Source organism: Spermophilus citellus (genome assembly GCF_964194105.1).
Source record: "Spermophilus citellus genome assembly, chromosome: 13".
NCBI classification, from domain to species: domain Eukaryota; kingdom Metazoa; phylum Chordata; class Mammalia; order Rodentia; family Sciuridae; genus Spermophilus; species Spermophilus citellus.
In genome coordinates, this window is record NC_138193.1 from 12,870,800 (window position 1) to 12,895,039 (window position 24,240).

The 24,240-nt window shown below is 45.7% G+C and overlaps 3 protein-coding genes across 10 annotated transcripts in view; 2 read left to right on the top strand and 1 right to left on the bottom strand.

The window, feature by feature from the left end:
* Positions 1 to 8,032, top strand: part of NPAS2 (neuronal PAS domain protein 2) — a 156,036-nt gene extending 148,004 nt beyond the window's left edge. For both annotated transcript variants that reach the window (XM_081264274.1, XM_081264273.1), the window contains exons 18-22: positions 1,763 to 1,944; positions 2,157 to 2,249; positions 5,392 to 5,557; positions 7,593 to 7,765; positions 7,894 to 8,032. In XM_081264274.1, coding sequence (XP_081120400.1) covers positions 1,763 to 1,944; positions 2,157 to 2,249; positions 5,392 to 5,557; positions 7,593 to 7,765; positions 7,894 to 7,909 — 630 coding nt within the window. In that variant the 3' untranslated portion in view covers positions 7,910 to 8,032. The remainder of the gene's footprint in view (positions 1 to 1,762; positions 1,945 to 2,156; positions 2,250 to 5,391; positions 5,558 to 7,592; positions 7,766 to 7,893) is intronic.
* Positions 8,033 to 14,418: 6,386 nt separating this feature from the next.
* RPL31 (ribosomal protein L31) lies at positions 14,419 to 18,478 on the top strand. Its single transcript, XM_081264276.1, has 4 exons — positions 14,419 to 14,576; positions 17,073 to 17,198; positions 17,958 to 18,070; positions 18,414 to 18,478. The coding sequence occupies exons 1-4, from the start codon at positions 14,470 to 14,472 to the stop codon at positions 18,443 to 18,445; spliced, it is 378 nt and encodes a 125-aa protein (XP_081120402.1). The 5' UTR covers positions 14,419 to 14,469; the 3' UTR covers positions 18,446 to 18,478.
* A 127-nt stretch (positions 18,479 to 18,605) lies between these two features.
* TBC1D8 (TBC1 domain family member 8) overlaps positions 18,606 to 24,240 on the bottom strand; it is a 115,133-nt gene continuing 109,498 nt past the window's right edge. The window contains exons 19-21 of one of the 7 annotated variants that reach the window (XM_081264271.1): positions 22,634 to 22,723; positions 22,140 to 22,237; positions 18,606 to 20,300 (exon numbers count right to left, since the gene is read on the bottom strand). In XM_081264271.1, the coding sequence (XP_081120397.1) occupies positions 19,845 to 20,300; positions 22,140 to 22,237; positions 22,634 to 22,723 (644 nt within the window). In that variant the 3' untranslated portion in view covers positions 18,606 to 19,844. The remainder of the gene's footprint in view (positions 20,301 to 22,139; positions 22,238 to 22,633; positions 22,724 to 24,240) is intronic. The other 6 variants (XM_081264269.1, XM_081264272.1, XM_081264267.1 and 3 more) reach the window with 6 other exon arrangements.

Below are 24,240 nucleotides of genomic sequence, written 5' to 3' on the forward strand. Positions count from 1 at the left end.
GTCCAACTTGTAGTGTTTTCCCATGCCCTGGCCCCTAAAGACATCACGCCGTTGAAACTTTCAGCTTTGAGACTGAATTAGGATTGGAAGAGGAAAAGAACATCCCAAGCACACACTGATGGCCACGTGTCCCTCCACACCTGTTCTAGGTCCCCCCACCCTCAGCCCTATCCAGGTGAGCAGCCACCTCTGCTAACTGTCCCAGCCCAGTCCACCTGGCTCTTCCCGGTCCCCCGCAGTCCCTGCCGAGCCCTGCCCTTGAGACCATTTCCACTCATTACCCACCACCAGTGACCTCACCATCTGACCAGGTCACTGGTGGATCAATGGCACTTCAATGGAATGGAACGAAGGGGACCTGAGCCTCTTCTGTCACAGGTGGAAGGCAGGATCCTGCCTCTCCTGGGGCCTTCACGTCTACACCAAGTGCCGAGTGCCCCAGTGAGCATCCCTGAGCTCCTGTGGTCACAGGGGAGCCAAGATGGACTATAGAGTCCTTGTCTCCAGGGAGCCCCAAGTCTCACAGAGAATCTGGGAACTTAGCCAGATGGTATAGAGTGCAATGTGGAGAGGTACAGTCGTCCCTCGGTCTCTGCCGGGGATGGATGCAGGAACCCCCACATGGATCTGAATCACGGACGCCCAAGTCCCTTACGTAAGATAGCAGCCCAGTATTCACGGGGCCTATGCACATCCGCCTTACGTAATTTTTTTTTTCCTGTTGGGGACTGAACCCAGGGCCTCGTGCATGTCAGGCCAGCCCTCTGCCCCCAGGCCCTCTACACTTTAAGTCGTCTCTGGATGACTTATAATATTTAATATTAGGTCGATGTTATGTAGTTTTGTATTATCTCGAGAATAAAGACAAGAAAGTAATCTGGATGTGCTCGGGACAGAAGCTACTTATTTGGAAAATTTTTGAAAGGTGACTGACTGAGAGAGTTTGATCCATCCTTATCCAAATTTGTTTTGTTGAAAATGCAGCCTTTCCATTCAAAGGGTCATCACATCAGGAAAACCAATGTGTGGAAATAGCCAAGGGAATTGTAGAAAGGGGAAAGCTTAGGAAGGGCTACACTATCCCATATTAAACGATTTTGTTAAAGTTCTAAAAATGAAAGCACCACGATTTCACTGGACAGTCAATGAAACTGACAGAAAAGAAAATGCAAGCCTAAGCCAACTCCCTCTCTCATTTATTATTTCATAAAAAAAAATATTTTCCAAGTGGGAGGGGGAAAATTAAGTAAAAAATCACAATGTATCAAATGACAATGGGGGCACCCTGGTGAAGATGGAGTTATGGGTTAGGGTTTTAATTAGGTGGAAGGGAAGCCTTCTCTGCAAAGATAGTATTTAAACAAACAAACAAAAAATAACTGAGGGATGAGAGAATAAAGCATATCAATATGAGGGTGAGAGGAGTGTTCCACACAGAGGGATCAGCATGTGCAAAGGCCCTGAGGCAGGAGTAGGACTGGTGAGTTGGAGAAACAGCAAGGAGTTCCATGTGTCTGAGGTAGAATTTGTGAAGCGATAAAGTATTCAGTCCAATGCACGTTTGTTACTTGTCTGATAAAAAACTTGGCACTGACCAAGGCCCACAGGATTCCAAGAATCCCTGAGGCACTTGGAATCCAATGAGGAAGACAGCCACAAAATCAAAATAGTTCAGTACGTAATTGGTGGGTCCTACATCAGAGGGATGGCCAGGGTGAGGTTGTGAGTCTAAGTGTTGTCCTTGCCAAAAATGATACTCCAGGGCCCGAAGGCAATGCGGAGTTCCCAGGTGATGCAGGGCAGCAGCCGTCCAGTGAGCAGCCTGACGCCCCAGTTCAGCAGCCCAGCCGCTCCGGGCCTGAGCCTGACCGCACCCGCTGCCGCCTCCCAGGACGCCAGCCAGTGCCAGCCCAGCCCCGACTTCAGCCACGACAGGCAGCTCAGGTGCGAGGCCAGGCTTCATGCACTGCTCTCAGCCAAGGGAGCAGCTTGGGGTCCTTGGAGGTGACCCGCTGCCCTCTGGTCTGCTGAGAACAGTCAGGGGATCAGGGGCGAGGGTCAGCCATAGGAGATCCAGAGGCCCGCTGCCCTGGGCCGCCCCGTCGGGGCTGCAGTTGGTGCCGACTGACCTTCACCATCTCTCTCTCTGCTCCAAGGCTGCTGCTGAGCCAGCCCATCCAGCCCATGATGCCTGGATCCTGTGACGCCAGGCAACCCTCGGAGGTCAGCAGGACTGGACGGCAAGTCAAGTAGGTGGCCCTGGAGGAGGGGGGAGCAGAGAGCCCGCCGGCTGGGGGATGGGCCCAGGCTGGATTTATCTTTCTCTTTGAAAACAATGCTCCCGGGTTTCCGGGCCAGGCTGGCGGGGCTCACTGTGAACGTCCTACTAAAGACAGGTTCAAAGCGCACGCCTTTATGGGGACTCGTCCTCTTAGCTTCCCTTCCACCGTCTCCCATTTTGGCGAACTGACTTTTGTATCCATGCTCCAAGCTTCAAACAGAACCTGGAGGAAACCATGACTGATATTCCCCAGTGTGTGCCTTTGGGATTTCTTTTCAGGTGTAAAAGGCTTGGTGACATTCCTGGTGAAGGTACCCTCTCTCCTCCCTGAGAGCCCCCGCGGGCTCCTGCTGGCTGTCCCACAAGCACCTTGGCCTGTATTGCTGGCACTAGGCCCCAGGATCCTGAGACCCTGCCGTGGTGGTGATCCGAAACCAGCCTCCTCCTGCTCATTTCCTGTCTGAATCCATTTTCTGTTGCTAGCACTGAATACCACAGGCCCGGGAGTTTATAGAGAAGAGAGGTTCATTAAGCTCATGGTTCTGCAGGCTGGGCCGTCCAAGAGCAGGGCGCCAGCATCTTCTCAGTGTCTGGAGAGGCCCCCTGCTGAAGGACACATGGCTGTGCCCCCTCCCCCAGCTTTCAAATCCTACTTACTCCCAAGGCCCATCCCATACCATGAACACGGCACTTGGGGGGTTAAGTTCCCAACATATGAACTTTGTGGGGACACAGGCAACCTGTGGCACTTCCCCAGGCTCTTTTCTACGTGTACCCCCAGGACCAGGAGCAGATTTGCTCAGCTGCCCCATCACTAGGGATAAGGGTAACTGGAGACCTAAAGGTGAATCACTTCGTTTAGGAAATAAACGTTACTGGAAAATAGTCTCAAACCCTTTGAAAGGAGGCAAAAATACGAGTCTTGGACAGACGTCTGTTTTATACAAACCCTGGTTGTTCCAAGTTCACCAGAACAGTGCTAGCTAATGAGGCCTGCCGAGGGTCTCCAGGGACCATCCCCAGAAGACCTTCCCGTGTCCGTGCTGACAGTAACTGAGCATTTCTGGGGCTCAGGGACCCGTATGGACATGATTCATTTTTTTTTTTTTTTTAATCAACGAAGCAACTCATCATTAAAGCAGTTAGGTCATGTTTTCAAAGGTTCTGCACTGGTGCTGGAGGTATAGCTCAGGTGGTAGAGTGCTTGCCTCGCATGCACAAAGCCCTGGGTTCAATCCCAGCACCCCCCCCCAAAAAAAAAAAAAGAACTCAAAGGCTCTACACTGTGTATGGCAGAGTCAGAGGCCACCCAACTCTCAGAGGCCTCTGCGGCCTCTTGATTCTTCAAAGTGACCTTGTGGGTCCTGTCTGGGGTCTCTTTGGGATCTTCTACACCCTGAGACTTTCTGGCCCTCCTGTTGGTCATGGGGTGAAGAGGGACATGCATTACACAGGAAGCCCACCTTTCACAGTTCCTTGTTCTGCTCTCAGGTAGGCACCGGTGGTTTGGTTTTGGTTTTAGATTTTGCTTCTTCTTCCTAGATGATCCAAATAAGCAGAAAGATACTTATTTCATCACTTTCTAGAAATGCTTAAAATGCTGTAAATGAGCAAAAATAGACTTTTTTTTCTCTTCTGGGAACCTTATCTGCCGTTTTCAGTTAAACCAATAATTTCTGCCCTCTGCATCTCCCCGACTGTCTCTTCCAGACACAACCCAACGACACATCCTCTAAGGAGTATCAGGATCTGTCTCACGCACACACAGGCCACCCTGCAGGGCAAGTTGGGGGTCCCCAAGTCTGTTACAAAGACCCCATGCAGGGAAATAACATCTGTAAAAATATAATGCAAAGTAGACGTCTCTTTGTAAAATTTCCAGAATCTTCCAGAGCTTTCCCAAAGGTCCTTTCTCCACTCCGTGTTAGGGGACTATTATCAACGATGCCTCTTTTTTTTATTATTATTATAGTAAAATGTACATAATAAAATATTTACTATTTAAACCATTTTAAAATACATAACTCAGTGGCATCAACTAGAGTCACACTGTTGCACAATCATCAGCCCTGTCCACAGAGCTGTTTCATCTTCCCCAACTGAAACTCTACACCTGTTAAACAATAACACTCCATCCCTCTTCCCTCTGCCCTGATAACCACCATACTTTCTGTCTCTGTGACTTTGACTCTTCTAGGTACCTCATGCTGTATTTATGCTTTGGTGACTGGCTTATTTCACTTATCATAATGTCTTCTGGGGCCATTCATGTTGTAGCATGTGTCAAAATGCCCCCCCTTTTCAAGGCTGAGTAATATTCTATTATATGTATGGTATATTACAAACACACAGACGTATATGTATTTTTATCTATTACCTGTCAATGGACATTGGTTGTCACCACCTTTTAACTAATGTGAATAATGTTGGCCTAAGTGTGAAAACACCTGTTCAAGTGTTTCACTTATTTTAAGTATATACCCAGAATTGGAACTGCTCAGTCACTGTCGTTCTGTTAATTTTTTGAGGACCCCTATGCCATTTTCCTCAGTGGCTGCTAGTTTATGTTCTCATCAATAGTGCACAGAGTTCCAGTTTTGCCACATCCTTACCAACAAGTGTTATTTTGTTTTATTTTTTAATATAATAGCCATCAAAATGGGTGAGAAGTGGGTAGCTCCTTTTGGTTTGCTTTTCCCTGTTGACAAGGGACATTCAACATCTTTTCACGCACCTAGTGATCATTTGTGTCCCTTCTTTGGGGAAATGTCTCCTGAAACCCTTTGTCCCTTGCTCTGATGGGGTTGTTGAGGTGGTACCGGCCTGCTGGTGGGGGTCGTGGTGGTGATGATGGGCATCCATGAGTCTGGATTTATTCTGAGTGTCAATCCTTTTTCAGATTTGGAGTACTCTCTCCCATGGGGGTGCGGGGTTCCTTTTCCCTCTGCTGATAGTGTCCTTTGACTTGGGACTTGAACAAAACCTTTGACACAAGGTTTTGTTCAAGTCCCACTTACCTATTTTTTCTTTTGATGTAGTGCTTCTCAGTGTCATATCAATGCCACTTTCTTCAAGAATCTGTTTTTCTCCTTTCCATGGGACACTAACAGGTACGCACAGGCCCAGGCCGTGTTCCCGCATCCAGACTCACGCCCCACCAGCAGCAGCACCTCGACCCCCGTCCTGCTGATGGGGCAGGCAGCGCTTGCCCACAGCTTCCCTGTCTCCCAGCCGGCTCCCCTGCAGGCCCAGCCGCAGCCGCCACACTACCTACAGGTGGGCACTGGGTGGGGAGACCCACGTGGGTTTAGGGAGAGAAGCCAAGCTCCACATTCCACGTCTGAAAAGCTTTTTCCTGCCTTGCTTTGAAGGCTATTTGTCCCTGGTACAAAAGCAAGTCCCAGAAAGACCCACATTTGATTGCTTCTAATTCGGAAAGCTTTTAAAATGTATGTATGTGAAGTATGAAAAATTAAGGATCAGCTATTATACCTCATACGGTTATATGCACCAAAGGTCCATTTTTAAAAAATAATCTTGCATCTTGATATATTCATGTTTTCTAGAGCAAAAGTCAGGCATGAATGAGGCCGGGTTTGGTGGTGCACGCCTGTAATCCCAGTGGCTTGGGGGGCTGAGGCAGGAGGTTCGCGAGTTCAAAGCTAGCCTCAGCAAAAGCGAGGCACTAAGCAACTCAGTGAGACCCTGTCTCTAAATAATATACAAAAAAGCAAGGGCTGGGGATGTGGCTCAGTGGTTGAGTGCCCCTGAATTCAATCCCTAGTACCAAAAAAAAAAAAAAAGACACGAATATTTTTGTTGGCCTTTTCAGTGCATTTATAAAGTTCTGTACAAATACAAAATTAAGTCACACTTAGTTAAAGATCCATCAAAATGTCTTAACAACTACAATAACATTGTGTGGAATTGGGGCTTTATAGAAAAAATATGGAAAAGGCAAAAATTACTTCAAGTAATTGTTGAACACACTGGAAGGAATGAGGGTGGGCGCAACTGGTCTGAGGGCTCAGTGGGAGCTCCCCAGGGGCTCAGCCTCCTCCCTGACACTGCCCAGGGAGGACGCCCCTTCTAACCCAGCCCTCACCCTGCCCTGGGCGGCTCCCTCTCAGCAAGGACAGCCTATGCTTCCTTGCTTGGCATCTTCAAAGCCAGAGGACCCTTGTGCAGTGGCCGAACCATCTTGAGGACCACAGAGTAGAGATGAAGAGAGTTGTCCCTAAAGGGCTGGAATGTGATTTGACCTTTTTTTGCTGAACCGTCTGGGGGTACAATTTTCAAATCTCTCTGATCCTCCATAGACTGGGTGTAACTCCAACTTTGGCTTTGCAGATAGATCTCTTCAGTTCTTGGGACCCAGAAATGACATGGATAGGAAACAGTGAAGTGACAAGGCAGGGGTGCATGGGGGCGGGGATTTGTTTCAGCAGCAGCAGCAGTGGTTTGCAGGCACTTGATGCATGAAGATACAGGGTAAAGACGCAAAGAGCTCTTGGGTCTTCTCACTGCCCTTGGAAACTTGGAAGCCCTTAAGGCCCCAGAGTGCACTAGGGAGCTGCCTTAGCACAGTGTGGGGCAGGCTCTGGATTAGTGCTCACTGGGAACACTGCGGAGGGGAGCCTTCCTGGAGCTAGGGACTTGAGGGGGAGCACTCTGAGGCATCTGCTACAGAACCTGACGCACCCAGGAAATTGTCAAAGGGTGGATGAAGGCATAGGTGTGAAAGAACTTTGTTTTGGCTGGACCACCCAGCACAAGCACCAGACCCATGCGCAGGGCTTAAAGGCGGAAGGCAGGCTGCTCTGGGCTACTTGGAGAAGTCCATTCATTGGGAGGCGGGAGTGGGAAATAAGATTGAAGCTTTCCAAGTCAGTTTGACCTGCTGAAGCTTCTGAAGTTCAATTCGTGATGTTTCGTATTAGATGCTGGTGAACGGTGGCTTTGGGGATAGATAGGGGAGCAGGGACCAGCATGAGACATAGTGTGCAGGGATTGTGCCCTGTCGTATATCTGCATGTGGCCCCAGGTCGCATCATCCCAAAACACCCAGGCCACGTGACCATCATGGGCACACGTGGGCCATACGGAACCCCCCATCCCCCCACCCCCGCATAGGCAGATTTTGACTCCGGAAAGGGTGCTTCCACTCCACTCTGGGAAGTCCCGCAGCTGACGGCATCTGTAGCCCCAGATCCCTTCCCACCACCTCATTCCCTGGGTAAGGAAGTGACAGCGAGGGGCTGACCAACCACAGGACGGCTCTGAGCCCCTTTCCCTTCCTTTCTCGTTGCAGGCATCGACCTCTCTGCACAGTGAGCAGCCGGACTCGCTCCTCCTCTCCACCTACGCCCAGCAGCCCGGGACCCTGGGCTACACCCCGCCGCCCCCCGCGCAGCCGCAGCCCGCGCGCGCGCCCCGCAGGGTCAGCCGGCTGTCCGAGTCGTCGGGCCTCCAGCCGCCGCCCCGGTAGTGCCCTGGCCCTGGCGGCGGGACACAATCAGCTTTAACCAATGGACGAGGGGGCGGCCACGGGAAGTGGGGAGAAGGGGTTTGAGCTAATCCCTTGGCTTTCGTGCCCCCTGCGTACATTTCAGAATTCCTGGATGGTAACCATCCCCGGAGCGCAGCGGCTGGGACAGTGGAGCGCAGATCAGGAACGCTGGCCTTGTCCCCCTGGCCGCCAGGGTTCCCGGGCGCCCTCCACAGCCATACGGGACGGGAACTGAACGCCCCGGGGAGGCCCGGAAACCCAGTTTACCCGCGGAGACGGTGCCCCTCGCGCATCCCCGCAGCGCGCACCGCCGCCCGGTGCACCCGCGCCCTAGCTGGCCTTCACTCTCCCGATCATCTTTCCTTTGCATTGGAGAAGAACTGGGTCAGAGATCTGTTGGGGAGACAGAGAGAGAGAAAGAGATTATTTTTCATTATTTTTAAAATGGTTGCTTTTGTTTTAATTTGCACAGCTGCACAGAGGAAATAACTTAGGCACTTTATGTTTTTAAAAATAATAAGGTCTCATGACTTCATTTGGAGCCCCCATTAACAAAAACAGCCCACCAGTCAGCGAAGCTGGTTGTTATTAACCAAGCTGCAGATTCACATCCTCTGCCTAGATCCTAAGGAGGCTTCACCCAGTGCCCTCCTAGTGGTGATTGTCCCCACCTACCCACCCACCCACACATAACACTGGACTGTTTCCTGTTTACTTCCTTGATTGCAACTACAAAAGTGGACTCAAAGTCAAGCACAATTTTGCGGCTGATTTTCCAGAATTCTGTAGAGAACGCTAAGACTTAGGAGGGAAGAGGTTTCATAAGCCAAGCAGCCTGGGGGGCTGCAGTCCCCGGGAACCCCCACCACGTGTTGGCCCTGAGTGCGAATGCTGCATCTTCCTACATATCTTTCATGATAATTCTGAGGATTGGATTTTTCCTTTTCAAAATGCACTTTGCTTTTTTTGTATGTTTTGTTATGTTGAGATGTTTCTAAAGAAAAGATTTTATGTAATTATGAGTGTAGTGAATTGTACAGCTGTTGTAATAATTACCTATTTCTATATAAAATAAAATTGTACGGATTATGTGTAAATTATTTTGTATCTGAGACGCCAGTTCCTTCCCCAAATATAAAAAGTATAAAAAGTTTTCCTGTGTTTTTCTGTGAGTGGAAACTTTTGTAATAAATTAACAAATTTGTACAATTTCCTCTGTCCCTTTTTCTACATCCACGCATATACATCTTTTCACCTGGAAGCTTTTTTATTTTTCAAGATGTTTCAAGAGTAATCAAAGATTCAGAAATGGTGTGTGCTAGCTTTCCATGGCTGTGACAAAATACCTGAAATAATCAACTTAAAAAGGTGAAAAGTTTCTCTTGGTTCATGGTTTCAGAGGTTTTAGTCCGTGGTCTCTTGGTCTTGTTGCTTTGGGCCCGTCCAGCATGGTACCTTTTCGCAGAAGCCCAGGACAGAGGATGAGGAAGCCTGTTCAACTCACAGCCAATGGAAATCAGAAGGCGGGGTGGGGGGGTGGAGGGGGGGCCAGGATCCTTACCCCTTCGAGGGCACACCCTTAATGATCTAATTTCCTTCCAGTAGGCTTCACCTAAAGGTCCCACCATTTGCTAATAGTGCCATGGTCAGGGATCAAGCCCACATGAGCGTTTGGGGGACATTCAAGGTCAAAAGTAAGTCAGGTGATGGTGCAATGTGCACTAATCTATCATCTTCTTGATCCTTAAAGTTTGTGCCCAAAAAAGGCTCATGGTAGAAATGAAAACAGAAAATATCCAAGGTCAAAGGCACAGATAATCTGTGGGAGACAACAAAGATGTTCTCCACCACGGCATTCATTCATTGCCTGTAATTAAACTCACTCAGGCTGGAATTCTATGGATTCTCACTGCCAACACATAGTTACCAGCCACGTGAGCAGGGTGAGTAAGTCTGTGTGTAAGATGTGGGCACACACATGGCACTGGCATATCTCCAGGGGTCCTGCCAGCTATGCACATCATCACAATAACATGGGGTACTCTGGTGCACTGTGTTTGAGAACCACTAAGGTGTCATGTCCTTTTCTGAAAGCACAGGCTAGGGAGAGTGAAGTTTGTTTCATAGTTGCATTACTCTCTGTTTCTACCCTCTCTGTAAAGTGGAGAAAGTTTTTCTCAGTTCTATGACTAGGATCAGTTGTGGATGGCACCAGTCCCATAACTGCACTATTCCCGAGAAAAAGAGAACTCAAAATACTTTGCATGCACTAGGAGCATTTACTCTTTGACAGAACCAGAAATGAACACTGTTTTTAAAACAAAAGGTCTGTGCAAAACTGGATTATATTTTTAATTTAATGTTTGATAAATTCAAAGAGTTAGAGATCTGATTTTTTTTTCTGTAAAAAAAGGTGTACTTTAATTGTATTTGCATTTTAATTGGCTGTCAGCATCCTTACTGCTACATGGAACAAGATTCTTAATGAGCACAGGGTGTTCATTGCCCTAGAATTTTCTAGCTGCCAGCCATTAAAACAGAGTGGAGTACGCCACACTAACTGAATTTAGCTCTGCCTAAATCTTACACACGTTTAGAATTTGGATAAACTCGGAAAACTCATTGTGTAATCTTTCTTTGAACCCACACACATCATGGGAAGTTTAATCCCTAATCTTTTGATTCATTAAGTTTTGCTCATTAAAAGGCTGTTCTGCAACCCTGCCCTATTTCCAGAAAAACCGTGACCTTTCTATTTGGAAAACAGTACAGTCTTGGCTGAAGAGACGCAACTGAAGTGTGAACTCTGGAGTACACCAAGTTTAAGATATTTTAAACTAACAATTAAAATGTAGCGTCTTCTGTCTCTTGTGACAACTAAAATTCATTAAATCAATTTTAAAATTTTGTGTATACATGCAACATGGTGAATTGGCCAACTATTAGAGTGTTCTAAGTCATGACATTTTGCACATTTGCTTAATGTTTGTTCTGGGAAAATTTGAGTGTTTGGTACAAAAATCACTTTGGATTTTCTCATCATGTTGTATAGGTGCAGCCTGAAGTTCTCAAAGTCAGCCATTAATATCCGAGAGAAATAAATAATTTGAATCCTCCAAAGAAATGCCGTTTGTGACTTTATGGACACTATTTCTCATGAACTTTTTACTATACAGGAATTCTGTTTGGGGGAAAATGCTTACTGGAAACAAAAGGATTTTTCCTCATCAGATTTTTGCCTAACCACTCTTAGGCACTGCTATTACACTGACTCCTTTTAAAATTACAATTACCTTTTTATTAGTTTATGTTTTACTTTAAGCACAAAGTCATGAACACATGACCTTTTATAAACTCAGTTTTTCTAAGCAATCATTGTTATTATTTCATGCTTGAATCAGCACAACCCAACAAGTGGGGGCCTTCTCCTTTGTTTGATTCCATTATCATTTTAGCATTGCCCGTTGGAAGCCAGATTTCTTTCTAGAACATCAGGATCATGGTCTGTCTTGATTTCTTTTTCTGCCCTAAAGCACGGAATCAACTACTCTCTAAGAAATCCTGATTCGGGCTGGGGATGTGGCTCAAGTGGTAGCGCGCTCACCTGGCATGCTTGCGGCCCGGGTTCGATCCTCAGCACCACATACAAACAAAGATGTTGTGTCCTCCGAGAACTAAAATAAATAAATAAATAAATAAATTCTCTCTTTCTCTCTCTCTCTCTCTCCCCCTCTCCTCTCTCTTAAAAAAAAAAAAAAAAAAAAGAAATCCTGATTCCTTTTGGTTAAAAAGAGAGATTAAACTCTCGGTGCCTGGAGAACAGGCACTGGAGGGTAGCAGGCAGGTAAGGGTGCTGCTTGGGTCCTGTTGAGTCATTCTGTTGTGATAAAGCTAAAAGCACATTCAGCCGTGTGCTGCATGATGGTCAGTCTCTGATGGCCCACATAGGTGACCGTACACACCACGCTGCCCAGGGCTGAGGCAGGTAAACCATCTAGCTTTGTGTACATCCATTCTGCAGTGTGCACACAAGGATGAACTGTCTAGCAATGCTCAGAAAACAAATCTCTCAGAACAAATTTTGTTATTGACTCAAGACTGTATTTTTTTTCAAAGTCATGAAATCACCTTGATCATCATACAATATATGATCCATGTAATAGATCATATATTGTATGATGGTTTCTAATGTGGTTTTGTTAGCCACGAGGCCTTCCTTCTACATGCCATCCCATGAACTGTTGATTTTTATTTCAAATATTCTTTGTACCATCTGTTTCCTCTGCCTCACTATTAGCTGCCTTACCCAGGCCCCATTTCAGCTGGGTCACAGCAACAACCTCCTCACCAACCTCCCAGGCCCCAGTCCACCCACACAGTACGACTGGACACATGTCCCTTGAGCAAGTTCTTCATTACCAGGCCTCTTTCCTCTTAAAAATCTTTTGAGCTGCTCCTCTTGGAAAGTTCCACTGGAAATTCCTGGAGCTCAGCCTTCCAGAATGACACTGTCTAGGACCCTCTCCTCCCTTAGGGTTTGTCATCCTCTAAGAGGACTGGAATGTAGCCTGTCTACTTCTTTCTGGCTGCCCTAATTGGGAAGCATTCAGAGGTTGTTTCATTTTAAGGATCTCCTGAAAATCACTAGAAGTAAAAAAAAATAAATAAATAAAATAAAAGGCATGGGTGATTAGTGCATCTAACACAGGAATTCATAAGTAATTGGATCTCTAGGCCTGGCAGTCAGTGGTTGGTCAGAGCCTAGGAGGAAAAGATGTCTTGGAAGGGCTGAACTGAAACACAGGGAACCCCAGGAAGGCTTATGGTTTCTACTCCTCAAAGCAAACAGTCTTTATTACAGGTCTATTCAACCTTGAAGGAAGCAAAATTGACATAAAGAGGGCTATTCTGTAGATTTCCACCAGAGGGGTCTATTTGCTTCAACAGTAGGATCTATTCACATTTCATCAGTTACATGGAAATGAGGCAGCTGGCAGATTTATTAAACATTCCTTTGCCCCAGAAGGCTAGCCTTTAATTCCCCTCTAGGCGCTGGGAGCCAGATGAAAGGGCAGGATCCCATCTTCAGGGAGCACTGCAGCGGATCAGGATCAGAATAGTGATCCCAAATGAGTCACCTGTGAAAGGCCAGTGGCAGTTTTCAGGTGCCTGAACTCGAGGAAAAGGTCAGGCAGGCAGAGGGGAGGAAGAAAGGAAATGAGAGCAAAGGTCACTGAGTTGAAACAAATCGTGCCCTCCACCTCTCTTCCTTGTTAACAGAACTTTTTTTTTTTTTTGAGGCAGCATGTATCCAGCATGTTCCCAAACAAGAACAAAACAGTAGGCTAAAGTAATCCTAAGGATCCCATTTGCTTTTGGCAGGTGTTTTCCCAGCCTAATTTATTATAAGAGTCCCTAGGGGATTGCTAGAAAGGACCTCGTTTTCTGCTAAGAGGCTTGGTGTCCGCTGCAGTTGGGTGCTGTGGGTGGTGGGATGAGGCAGAGTACCGGAGAGGGCTGCTCTTCCACCCCCACCTCCTACCTTGAAGGGCTGTTGGGAAATCTGTGGGTATAGCACCAATCCTTCCAAAGGATGAAGAGGCCCGTGTTCCCGATGAGATCATAGAGACCCTGCTCTAGCCACAAACACTACCTGCCTCCAGTCTTTTTGTCTGAGATTCTGAAATGTGTCCATTGCTGAAACCCCTAGGTTAGGGAGAACTTGCTCGGGTCTGAGAATTTTCCCATTTTCTGAAATGCCCGGCGTTACGCAGGCGTTTTCGACTTGGAAAAAATCAAGCGCTTTAATTCTGGCCGTGCGCAATCATCCCTGGGACTGCCGGTCAGGTACAGCGCCAACAGAGGTGCAGTAAATATTGGTGGGATGATGACTGGGAAAAACAAACAGGCGTCTTCTCTCCCTGGCTCTGCTGCCATCCACCTGTGGGCCTTGGTTTGGATTCCCTCGGAAGACAGAAAATAGGAACAAGACGCTCCCCGTCCGCTTCGCAAGGAGGCAGCCCGCGGCAGAAGCCAGAACTGAGCGCACTGCAGATCTGCGCAGCCGCGCCCGCCCAGGCACCGCCCCCACCAGGCTCCGCCCCTAAGACCCCCTCGCGGCTACCCGGGCGCTCCTCGTTTACGTCACAGCCTCGCCTCTCCCCTTCCCTAGCCACATCTCCAGTCCCCGCCTCCGGGCGACCCGGAAGTTGTACTTGCAAACGCGGCTTTCCCTCCCACAATTCTTCGCGCCCTTCCTTTCCAACTTGGGCCTGGCAGAGTGAGTATGGGTCCCGGGGTTCCAGCTTCGGGAATCCGGCTCCATCAACCCCCAGGATTGTGCTGGCGTGCACAGCGGGATCTTGTCGGAGTTGGCTCCGGCTCCGGTTTCTGGGAGATGGGAATCGGCGCTGTGTTAAAGGGCTCCCGGTGCCTGGGAGGGAGAGTGGCAGGCTTGGGAGAGCCGGGGCCGCAGGGGCTTCCGGGTCGAGGGTGCCGGAGGGGCGGTTATGCCTAAGCTGCAGGGCGGCCGGCCGACCGGGCCTTGCTCGAACATGGACCGCTGGGGTCTACCTGGCCTAGGTTTTCGCCCCTGGCAGCGTGAAGCCAAGCCGGGAGGGACGACTTGACTTGCGCTTGTCTCGCTGAGCTTGCTCTAAGCCTCCCTACCTGTATTTAGATGGCTCCCGCAAAGAAGGGTGGCGAGAAGAAGAAGGGCCGTTCTGCCATCAACGAGGTCGTGACCCGGGAATACACCATCAACATTCACAAGCGCATCCATGGAGTGTGAGTACCCCCACCCTCCGCCTGGGTCTGGCCTGCCCCACTTAGGCGCCTGGTTGGTGTCCTCCTGGGACTGCCGAGTCTTTAAAGGCTAAGTGCTCTAGAAATGCGTGATCCATCAAGATTTGTGTTGCAACTACTCTTCTGAAGGCTTGCGGGGTTTCAAATGTACTGTCCACGAGATTTCAGGAAGAGTCAGTTTTAGAAAATCGGTGGTGATCCTTACACTCGGTGCTTTTGTTTTTTAATTAAATTCGGACAGGCCTAAAGGTCAGAGTGAATGAGGGAAAGCAAACAATATCTGTAGATGCAGGAAAATTATTAAGTTTTGTCCAGCCCTGAATGTGAAATAGGGTTCTCGTTTGTTCTCTGACCCATGCAGATATGTGTTAATAACTGATAGAGTTGTAATGCCTGAAGGTAAACCGCTAGAAATAAAATGTGTCAGCATTGGCAATAGATGGTGAAGAACCACGGGTGTATGATATGCAGCAATGGGGGTGATTTGGGGTGTTCTGATTTAGTTTTTGGTTCTAGGGCTTGAGAAGTCTTCCCCCTTTTTCGCCCATCAAGCTAACTGATAACAATAGACACCAAATCTCGTTACTTGAGGTTTAAATAGGAAAAATGTTAGACGTGGAGAAATGTTCTATTCACTCACCAATCTGTGGAGCAGAATTTCTTGGACTTGACTGGGTGATCTCCTTGAGACCCACATTGGCAAGCGATGTAAATGTGGCAGCATTTGCGTTTGGCCTGGCATCCCAGCCAGATGGTGACCTGTCAGCCAGTGAGCATTAGGTGCAGTTTTGTTTGTGGTCTCAGGTGGTTTCTGGGTCTATCTGGTGTCCATTTTTTGTGTGTTAATGTTGATTGTGAATTGCTACACACCCCTCCTTTAGTTGTGGCAAGTCAGGCATTTGACTGTCAAGGTACTGTACTGGGCATGCGGATAGGCAGGGAACCAAAGACCTTGCCTTCCTGGTAGTGAAAGGCAACAAGTATTTAGAATCTTAAGATGGTAAGTGGCCTAAGGGTTCATGCTTCCAGCACACAAATGCCAGGCTCCATAGTCCTGTTGTCCTTCCTCCTTTACCCTGTGCTCCCCGTCTCCACACCGCCCTCTTAATATTGAGGTGTACCAGGATGAAGTTCTCTTTTCTGTCCATACTTTGTAAAAAGCAATCTTACAGACTTCAGACTTCCAACTGCTGTTCGACATCTCTGCTTGAGTAAATGGGCACCGACTTTACATGGGCCAAACCAGACTCATGGTGTCTTATCTCTACCCCAACTCTTTCCTGTTGTGCCCTTCTCTGTTTCATTTATTGGCACTTCACCAGATCCTGTGGGCTGTACCTTCTGAATGCATTCACAATTTAACAAGTTGCACTGCCCTCACCCCCATTCTTAACCTAATCATGCCAGGCCTGTTCATGTTTAAAAATAGTTGTTTTGCTTTATTTTTACTTTCCCCTACTGCCTTGGGTAGCTAAATGACTGCCATCATTGTCTTTAGATCTTGAGCACAGTGTCCCCTTTGGCCATTGTATTGAGACTTGCTGTGCCCTTCTCTAACTCTTCATCTCTTCTTCCTGGTCTTTTTTTATAGTGCTTTATTCTGTCTGATGTACTTGGTCACTTGCATAAGCTACATCAAAAACTGGGGCTTTGGGCTGGGGTTGTAGCTCAGTGGTAGAGCTCCTTCCTGCCTCACACATGTGAGGCACTGGGTTAGATGCTCAGCACTAAATTTAAAAGAAAGTAAGTTATTGTGTCCATCTACAACTAAGAAAAAATATTTTTAAAAAAATGCTGGGGGTTTGTTTTGCTGACCACTGTAATTCTGGCACTCTTTTATTTCTGAATAAGAATGAAATGAACTTATTTGGGCTCTTAAAATGGCAAGGAGGCTGGTGAGCTCAGAGCAAAGGAAGAGTTTTGGCTATGGACACCTTTAGGTTGCTTGAGTAGCCTTGGCTTGTGCAAATATTTGGCCTTTTTAGCCTATGTGAAGTTCTGAGCTTTTGCATTTCTTGTTTAACCAAAAGCATAAAATCGTAACAAGTTTGTACCTTCATTGTGAATGGAGGGTTACTGGTCCTGAGCTCAGTTTTGAGCAGTGGTAAGTTAATGGATACAGTTCATGCCTTTGGAACAGTGCCTGACACATACCTAAATTTCCACAGAATAGGATTAATTTTTGTCTTCAAACTTAAGAAATCTACCCACACATTTAAAGCCCTTGCTCTGGACACATAGACCAAGTTAGATGTGTTTTTCAAAAGCATGCTCTAAATAATCCTGGGACACTTGGTATTTATGTAATGCAGTACACATCTCATCCAAGTGTTGATGCTAATTGCTGGACACTGCATACTGGTGCAAAAAGGCTGTTCCTGCCTAGTTTAAGGTTTTTGTTTTGGAAGGATATGCTGTGTATGTATTTACACAATTTCATGTGCATTTTTAATTTGTTCACTTATATACGAATCCTAGGGGTTTCAAGAAGCGTGCTCCTCGGGCCCTCAAAGAGATCCGGAAATTTGCCATGAAAGAGATGGGAACTCCAGATGTGCGCATTGATACCAGGCTCAACAAAGCTGTCTGGGCCAAAGGAATAAGGTATTAGGATTATTTGTTAGAAAGTGACCTCCTGTGGTGACAACAGCTTTTCCTACTCACTTTGCACAGTTCCTGTGAGTTTCCTAGTTTGGTCACTATGTGGAAGTATAAAGAAAGTACTGTGAGTGGCTCAGAGGATGAGCTAGCATCTTTAGGGGGGCCTTTAACAATCACTGAGACATTAATGAAGAAGGCAGCAGTGTTAGGCAGAGGAGGACCTTGTGTAGAGAGCAGGCGAGGTGGCATCTGGGAGGATGGTGAGAGTTGGAAGCCCTCACAAAGGAGGCTGGAGGAGCAGGGCCCTGGGCCTAGACATCAGGCATGCCCAGCGTAACATGACAGCAGTGGTACTTAACCTGGGCAGTTTTACCAGCTCTGTTCCCCCTGGGTTGTTACGGGCCCTGCAGCTATCCAGAATGCCTGGGACAATTCCCACAAAGAATTGCCTGATCCAAATGTTAATGCCGAGATTGGGAAGGGGGGGGGAGGGTGTTGATACTGGAAAGGACAAGGTGCCAAAGTAGAAGCAGGGGACCAGCTAGAAAAATGGCAAAGGTGTGGTAGAGACTGAGTGGTTCTGGTGGGGATGTTTAACACATTTTAATAGACATGCGTCCTGAGATGATAGTCCCCCTTGGTATATCTACCAGGGACAGATAGTGGCTGGTGATGAAGAAGCAAGGAAGGGTTTTGTGAATGTATTCGGTGGTTGTTTCTGAAAGGAGGAATTGACTCCAGCAATTCACTTCCATTTATTAGGAATGTCCCATATCGTATTCGTGTGCGATTATCCAGAAAACGTAACGAGGATGAAGATTCACCAAACAAGCTCTATACTTTGGTAACCTATGTCCCGGTTACCACGTTCAAAAGTAAGTTTCACTCCACTCCATAAAACTGTAAAAATGACTTTTTAGTCCTTTCTTTTTGGTACAAGGTATTGAACTCAGAGGTACTTTACCACTGAGCTACGTTCCAGCCCTTTTTAAAACCTGAATTCATCTCTTCGGATATTTCCTGTGCACTGTGTGCCTGGAAACTTTCCAACAGGAATATGAGTAACAAGCATAATTTCACTTTAAATACAAAACTGATATCTTGGTTATAAAAAGGCATGGGAAATGAAATAGAACTATATCCAGAATTTTCTAGAAAAGATTTTTGGGGTATTTAAATACAAAATGAATGAATGCTGTCTTATCACTTCCTTTGCAGATCTACAGACAGTCAATGTGGATGAGAACTAACTGCTGATAGTTAAATAAAGTCATAAAACTGTTTTGGTTTTCCTTGTGTGATTGTCATGTGTGGTTGTGGGATCATCTGGAGAGTTGTTCCTACATTCTATTTCCTGCCTAGCTCCTGGAGTCTATTTGGACAGGGTCTAAGGGTTTTTAAGGTGATTGACTTGAGAACCACTACTCTAGGTTGTTGAAAAATTGGAGGTGTGATGTTAATGCTTTTACTTGGAAGTTTCGTTCATTCTAAGATTCCCCCCCCCCCCCCAGAATCAGTAAACACACCTGTAGAATCTTAGATTTAATGGGGGTAAAAAAACGGCAGCATGTCTTCAAGCTGCTGTCTGTATTGAATACACTTAACCTTCTAAAGTAGATTTTTGTGGCAGGGGTGGTGGTGCTGGAGGTCATCCTAGGCCTCTTGCATGCTAAGCACAACAACATTGCACTGTACCCTCCCTCCAAATAATTGATTTTTGAGGCAGAGTCTTATTTCAACCCATTTATAATTATCACTCGAGTTATTTTTAGAGCTAAAATTCATAAGTAGAGATTTTTGAGGTTATCATAACAAATCAAGATTTAGGCTTGTGTGTCAGGGATTTGGTTTAGTTGGTAAAGTATACCACTGACACACACCCCTCCCCCCTTAAAGGTCCACCCAAGCAAGAGTGGGATTGTGGACCATCTCCAGGATATTGCACTGTCCTCTGTGAACTCAGATGGGTAGGGGGAGATTCCAGCTTGTCCATTCACCAATATGACCATCCACCTTAGTGTAAGGTTAAAAAAAAAATAGACTGAGGCAATACAAAAAGGTTTCTTATTAAAAAACTTGGAAGCCCACGTTGAAAGCATGGTTTTGTACACAACATTTTTGGAAGGACATATAAAGTGAATACAACCAAATATATTAAAATGGTTTCAATTACCAGCATTGAAACAAAACTAGTGCAAAAAAAAAGCCAAATACAATTGCACGGACAGTGGCTCTGAGACCTTGAAAGTGTACTTGATTTATCACCTCTCATTCTAAGTGATATTTGAGAGCTTGGGACTCTTGTCCCTTGTTAGAGACATCTGTTTGATCAAAGAATGAAATCATAATAGCATTGTGGCAGGACACCAATTTCAGCAAATCTGATGGAAGTGAACTTGCCAGTCATTGAAAGAACAGATGGGGACCTGTGCCACTGACTGTCCAACTATTCCCCTCAAGAACACAGAAATGCCCAAGCGTTGTCAGTTCCTCCAGCCACTGCCAGGTTGCTCTTCCAGATACCATCATGTAAAGTGTGCTCAGAATGAAGTTTAGACTGACGTCTGGGTTTGTGGTTTGATGACCCAGGAAGGTCCAGTCCGTGCTTTGGTATAGCAGACTCCAGTGTGCCCAAGGCAGACGATCTTGCTACAGGCTACTCAGCTTGAGTTCAGGCTGTGATTGGTGACTCATTTCAGAAGTTTTGAGACTGTACTGATTGATCTTGGCATTTTCAAGTTTGGATTTAATGTCCAGTGGCTTTTCAAAAAAGTTTACTAGTGATTGTTCAGTAAGAAGTGATGCTAAAATATGTTCAAGAGAGACAGTCCAGTCCCCTTCTGCTGACTCAGGAAATGCCTGGGAGTCCTGGGGCGTCTTCCCAGGGTCCACGAAAACAGAGTCCTGCTCTAGAGAAGGAGCTGAAGCCTGCAGGTCCTCTGCACATTCCTGGGAGCAGCTTCCTGAGCTGCTGCTGCGCTGGCCCACCTCCCCGATCTGCAGCAGCAGGGTGGTTACTGTGGCAATGGCTTGATACAGATCGTTTTCTTCTGGATCTTCATGGAACATACTGTACAAAGTCTTACAGAACTGGATAAATTCTCTCTGAAATTAGAGGGGGGAAAAGCCCATGTATAGCAGCATAACCAGGTTGGAAGTATAATGTATTTTTAAAGAACTCTGAGAAAAGCACAACTAGTCCTGAAGAAGCAGAACAGAAGGTAGTCACTGCCCCTCCACTCTGAAAGCACCAACTCAGCACACCTGGACATGGGTCATTTGTATGTACATAGGAACTGCACAAGTGTCCCTGGAGGATGTACACAGCAGGCTTACTTGTACAAATGTCTCCTAAGAAACCAAAGCTGTGAAGAGAGTTTGCCTTAAAGCTTTATAGCTCACAGGCTTATAAGTTTATAGCTTGCTTATAAGGATGTTGAGGCTGGAGTTTATTCTAGATACAAAAAAAAAAATGGTGGAAATGGCTGAAATGTTTACATTGAATAAAATTAATGGTAAGTTCAACTGGTGGGGACACCACACAGTACCTAATGCTGTGGAATATATATATTTTTTTAAAGTGGTATTACCTTTGCCTAGCATGTGGAAGGCCCTGGTTCTGATCCTAGCACCACCCAACAAAAACATTAGTACTGACAGTTTTGGGTGATCATATTTAACTGACTCCTGTTTCTAAGGAGTAGAATGAAAATTTAGAGCAATTCCTTAGTAAAATAGAGACAGTGGTGGCATTTCTCACACCTGCTATGAAATACCAATCAAGATATTTTGTGGGCTAGGGTTGTGGCACAGGGGTAGAGTGTGTGTCTAGCATGCGTGAAGCCAAGCTGTGGGTTTGATCTTCAGCACCACATACAAAATAAATGTTATTAAAAAAAGATATTTTGTGATTACAAAAAAGAAACATGGCATGCTAAATTCCATTGTTTCCCCCCTTAAGTGCTAGGGATCAAAACCAGTGCTTCCTGCACATTAGCACAACTTCTAGAAGAGACCAGTACACAGTACCGGAAGTCCTAAGATAAAGGAACATTCTTAACTAACTTAAGCTGCAATTCTCAAATATTGAGAGACCCTTTTCAAATCAAAACTACTATCATACAATACATGTAAGCAAGAACCCCTTTTCTGGAAAAAGCTCAAAAGTTTTGGAGACTGGGTGCTATGTATGATACAGGCAATGATTTTTTTTTTTTGGGGGGGGGATGGGATGGGATACCGGGAATTGAATCCGGGGGCGCCTGACCACTAAGCCACATCACCAGCCCTACTTTATAGTTTTATTTGGAGACAGGATCTCACTGAGTTGCTTGGTGCCTCACTTTGCTGAGGCTGGCTTTGAACTCGTGATCCTCCTGAGCCACTGGGATTACAGTGTTCGCCACTGCGCCCAGCAGGCAGTGATTTTTAACAATGCACTTGTGCATGTGGCAGAACTAGAAATCCCAGGGCTTGCTACATGGGCACTCCACCATTAAAATTAATTTATTTTTAAAGGCTGATGTGTCTACAGTGGCCCTGAATGCTTTTACTACCTTAAGGAATAAATCTGTTATCACAACCTGAACAAATAAACTTCATATAGACATTAAAAAAGCATGAAGTGGGCTGGGGTTTCAGCTCAGTAGAGCACTTGCCTTGCATGTATGAGGCACTGGGTTTGATCCTCAGCACCACATTAAAAAGATAAATTTTGTGTCCATCAACAATTTTTAAAAATATTTTTTAAAAAAGCATGAAGTATGTAGCAGCTTCATTTTGAAGAGTTTGGAACATCTGATGATCACAATTTAAATCTCTTAATAATATTCAGCTCCACAAAATAATCCTGAATTTTGGAAGAAAAGGGGTCCAAGTTTAAATACTAATCTTGACAAAAATCTCTTTACAAAACAGTTCATATTCTTCACAGAAAATTCATACCTGGCTCATTTTGGGCAACTCTTTCTCAGTTTTATCTTTTTCTTTGGCTAAATCCTTAATCATCTGTTTCAGCTGCTTCTGATAATCAACTGTATCACCTTGTGACAAAGGGAAACATTAATAAATAAATAAATTCAATGACAGCAAGCACGGGGATGGGCATGGGAAAGGAAGGGGGATTCCACTAAGCAAATCCGTAAAATAACTAAAAAGCAAGAATTTCCGTCAGAAGGAGATTTTTACAGTGACTACAGATTCCCATCTGTGTTCCCCGGGAGAATCTGCCACCAGAGGGCCCCAGGAAATGGCAAGGGAGAGGAAGGAACCCAGTGGGCACCACATGCACCTTGAAGGCCTCTGGATGAAAGCAGTGGTCTCCCTGGTGAGAATCACCAGGGAGGGCAGAAACCAGCGGCTTCAGGGGTGGGGTGGGGGGGGTGGGGGGGTGGCAAGGAATACTGTGTCTGGGGACAGATAATGAAAGAGGTACATGCCATTGGACTTCCCAAACACCAGGGGTCTTGACGTGGATAACAGAGGATTCTTTAGTGGTGACTGGCTGTCTCGGTCATTTTCAGTGAGTGCTTAAAAAAAGAAAGATTAAAATTTAACACATTTCCTAACAAAAACAAGTAATTTAGGCAACAAGTAACTACAGGCTAAGCCAGCAGCTCCCAACCTGTGGGCTGCGGACTGCAGGGTCCAGAAACCCAAAGGCCCATGGAGCAGTGTCTGGACACACAGTGAGTAATGTGTCCCATGTCCCAAATCTATACAGATAACATGCAAATTCAGAATTCACATGTCACATACAGAGAGACTTCTGATGTTGACCTGGAAGAAAGTAAGTAAAATCCCATTCGTAAAACTAAAACCTACACACATACAAGAAACTAGAAATATACTCAATCTCAGAATGGCAGAATAATTGGCAATTATGTTAAACTTTTCATGACAATCATTTCTCTATACATACTACTATATTTAGATGGTTTAAGAATTGAAAAAGCCTTACTAGACTCAAAGTAGCACCTTACTTTGTTGGAGCATACTAAAAAAATTATATCAGAACCTTCACACATTGCAAGTGGAGATGTAAAATGGTTCAGCCTTGGAAAATGGTCTAGTAGCTCCTCAAAAAGTTAAATATATACCTAAGAGAACTGAAAACATGTTCCTCAAAAAATCTGTATATGAACATTTAGCTGCTGTGTTCTTAATAGCCAAAACCACCCAAATGTCCATCAGGGGGATTGTGAATTGTTGATGAATAAATCAGTCGTGGTACAGCCATGCAGTGGAATATTACTTGGCCATAAAAAGGAATGAAGTATTGATAGAAACTACAGCTTGGATCAATCTTGAAAACATTATGCTAAGTTAAAGAAACCAGACAAAATGGCACATATTATATTAATTCCATCTGTATGAAATGTCCAGAAGGCAAATCTATAGAAATAGCAGGTCATCTAAGGTTGGGGTAAATAGATTGGGCAAAATAGCTAAAAGGTTGGAGGTTTCTGTTTAGGCTGAAGTCAGGTTCAGAAATTGATTATGGTAAGCTTTGCACTACTTGATATATGAAAAACCATGGAATTGTACACTTCAAACAGATAACCTGAATAACATGTGAAATATAGCTCAATAAAGATGTTTCAAAGAAGCAATTATCAGGATATGGACAAGGAAAGATCCTTATTTTTAAAAGGTTGGGACTTAGTAGGGAGCCATTCAGTGAAAACAAATCAAAGGCAAAATTCAGTTGTGATTCAAGAAATGTCCACAAGGTGTCACCACAGCTTTGGTAAGCTGCGGATCTCCTATTAGGTAGATTTCTGGGTTGGGAGTTGGGGAGGGGTGTTCTTTTCCACAGTAAATGTTCTTGGATATATATGAGTCCTCACAAGGAAATCTTTCTCCACATATAGCTGAACACAGAGATGAGCCGCTGGAATTTTAGTAGTCAACATTGAAACAAAATTTTTTGGTGGTGCTGGGATGGAACCCAGGGTTCCCACACGTCAGGCAAATGGTCCATGTAGATGGAGTTACACTCCCAGCAAGAACACCACTTGGTATGGACCAAGACCAGCATGTAAGC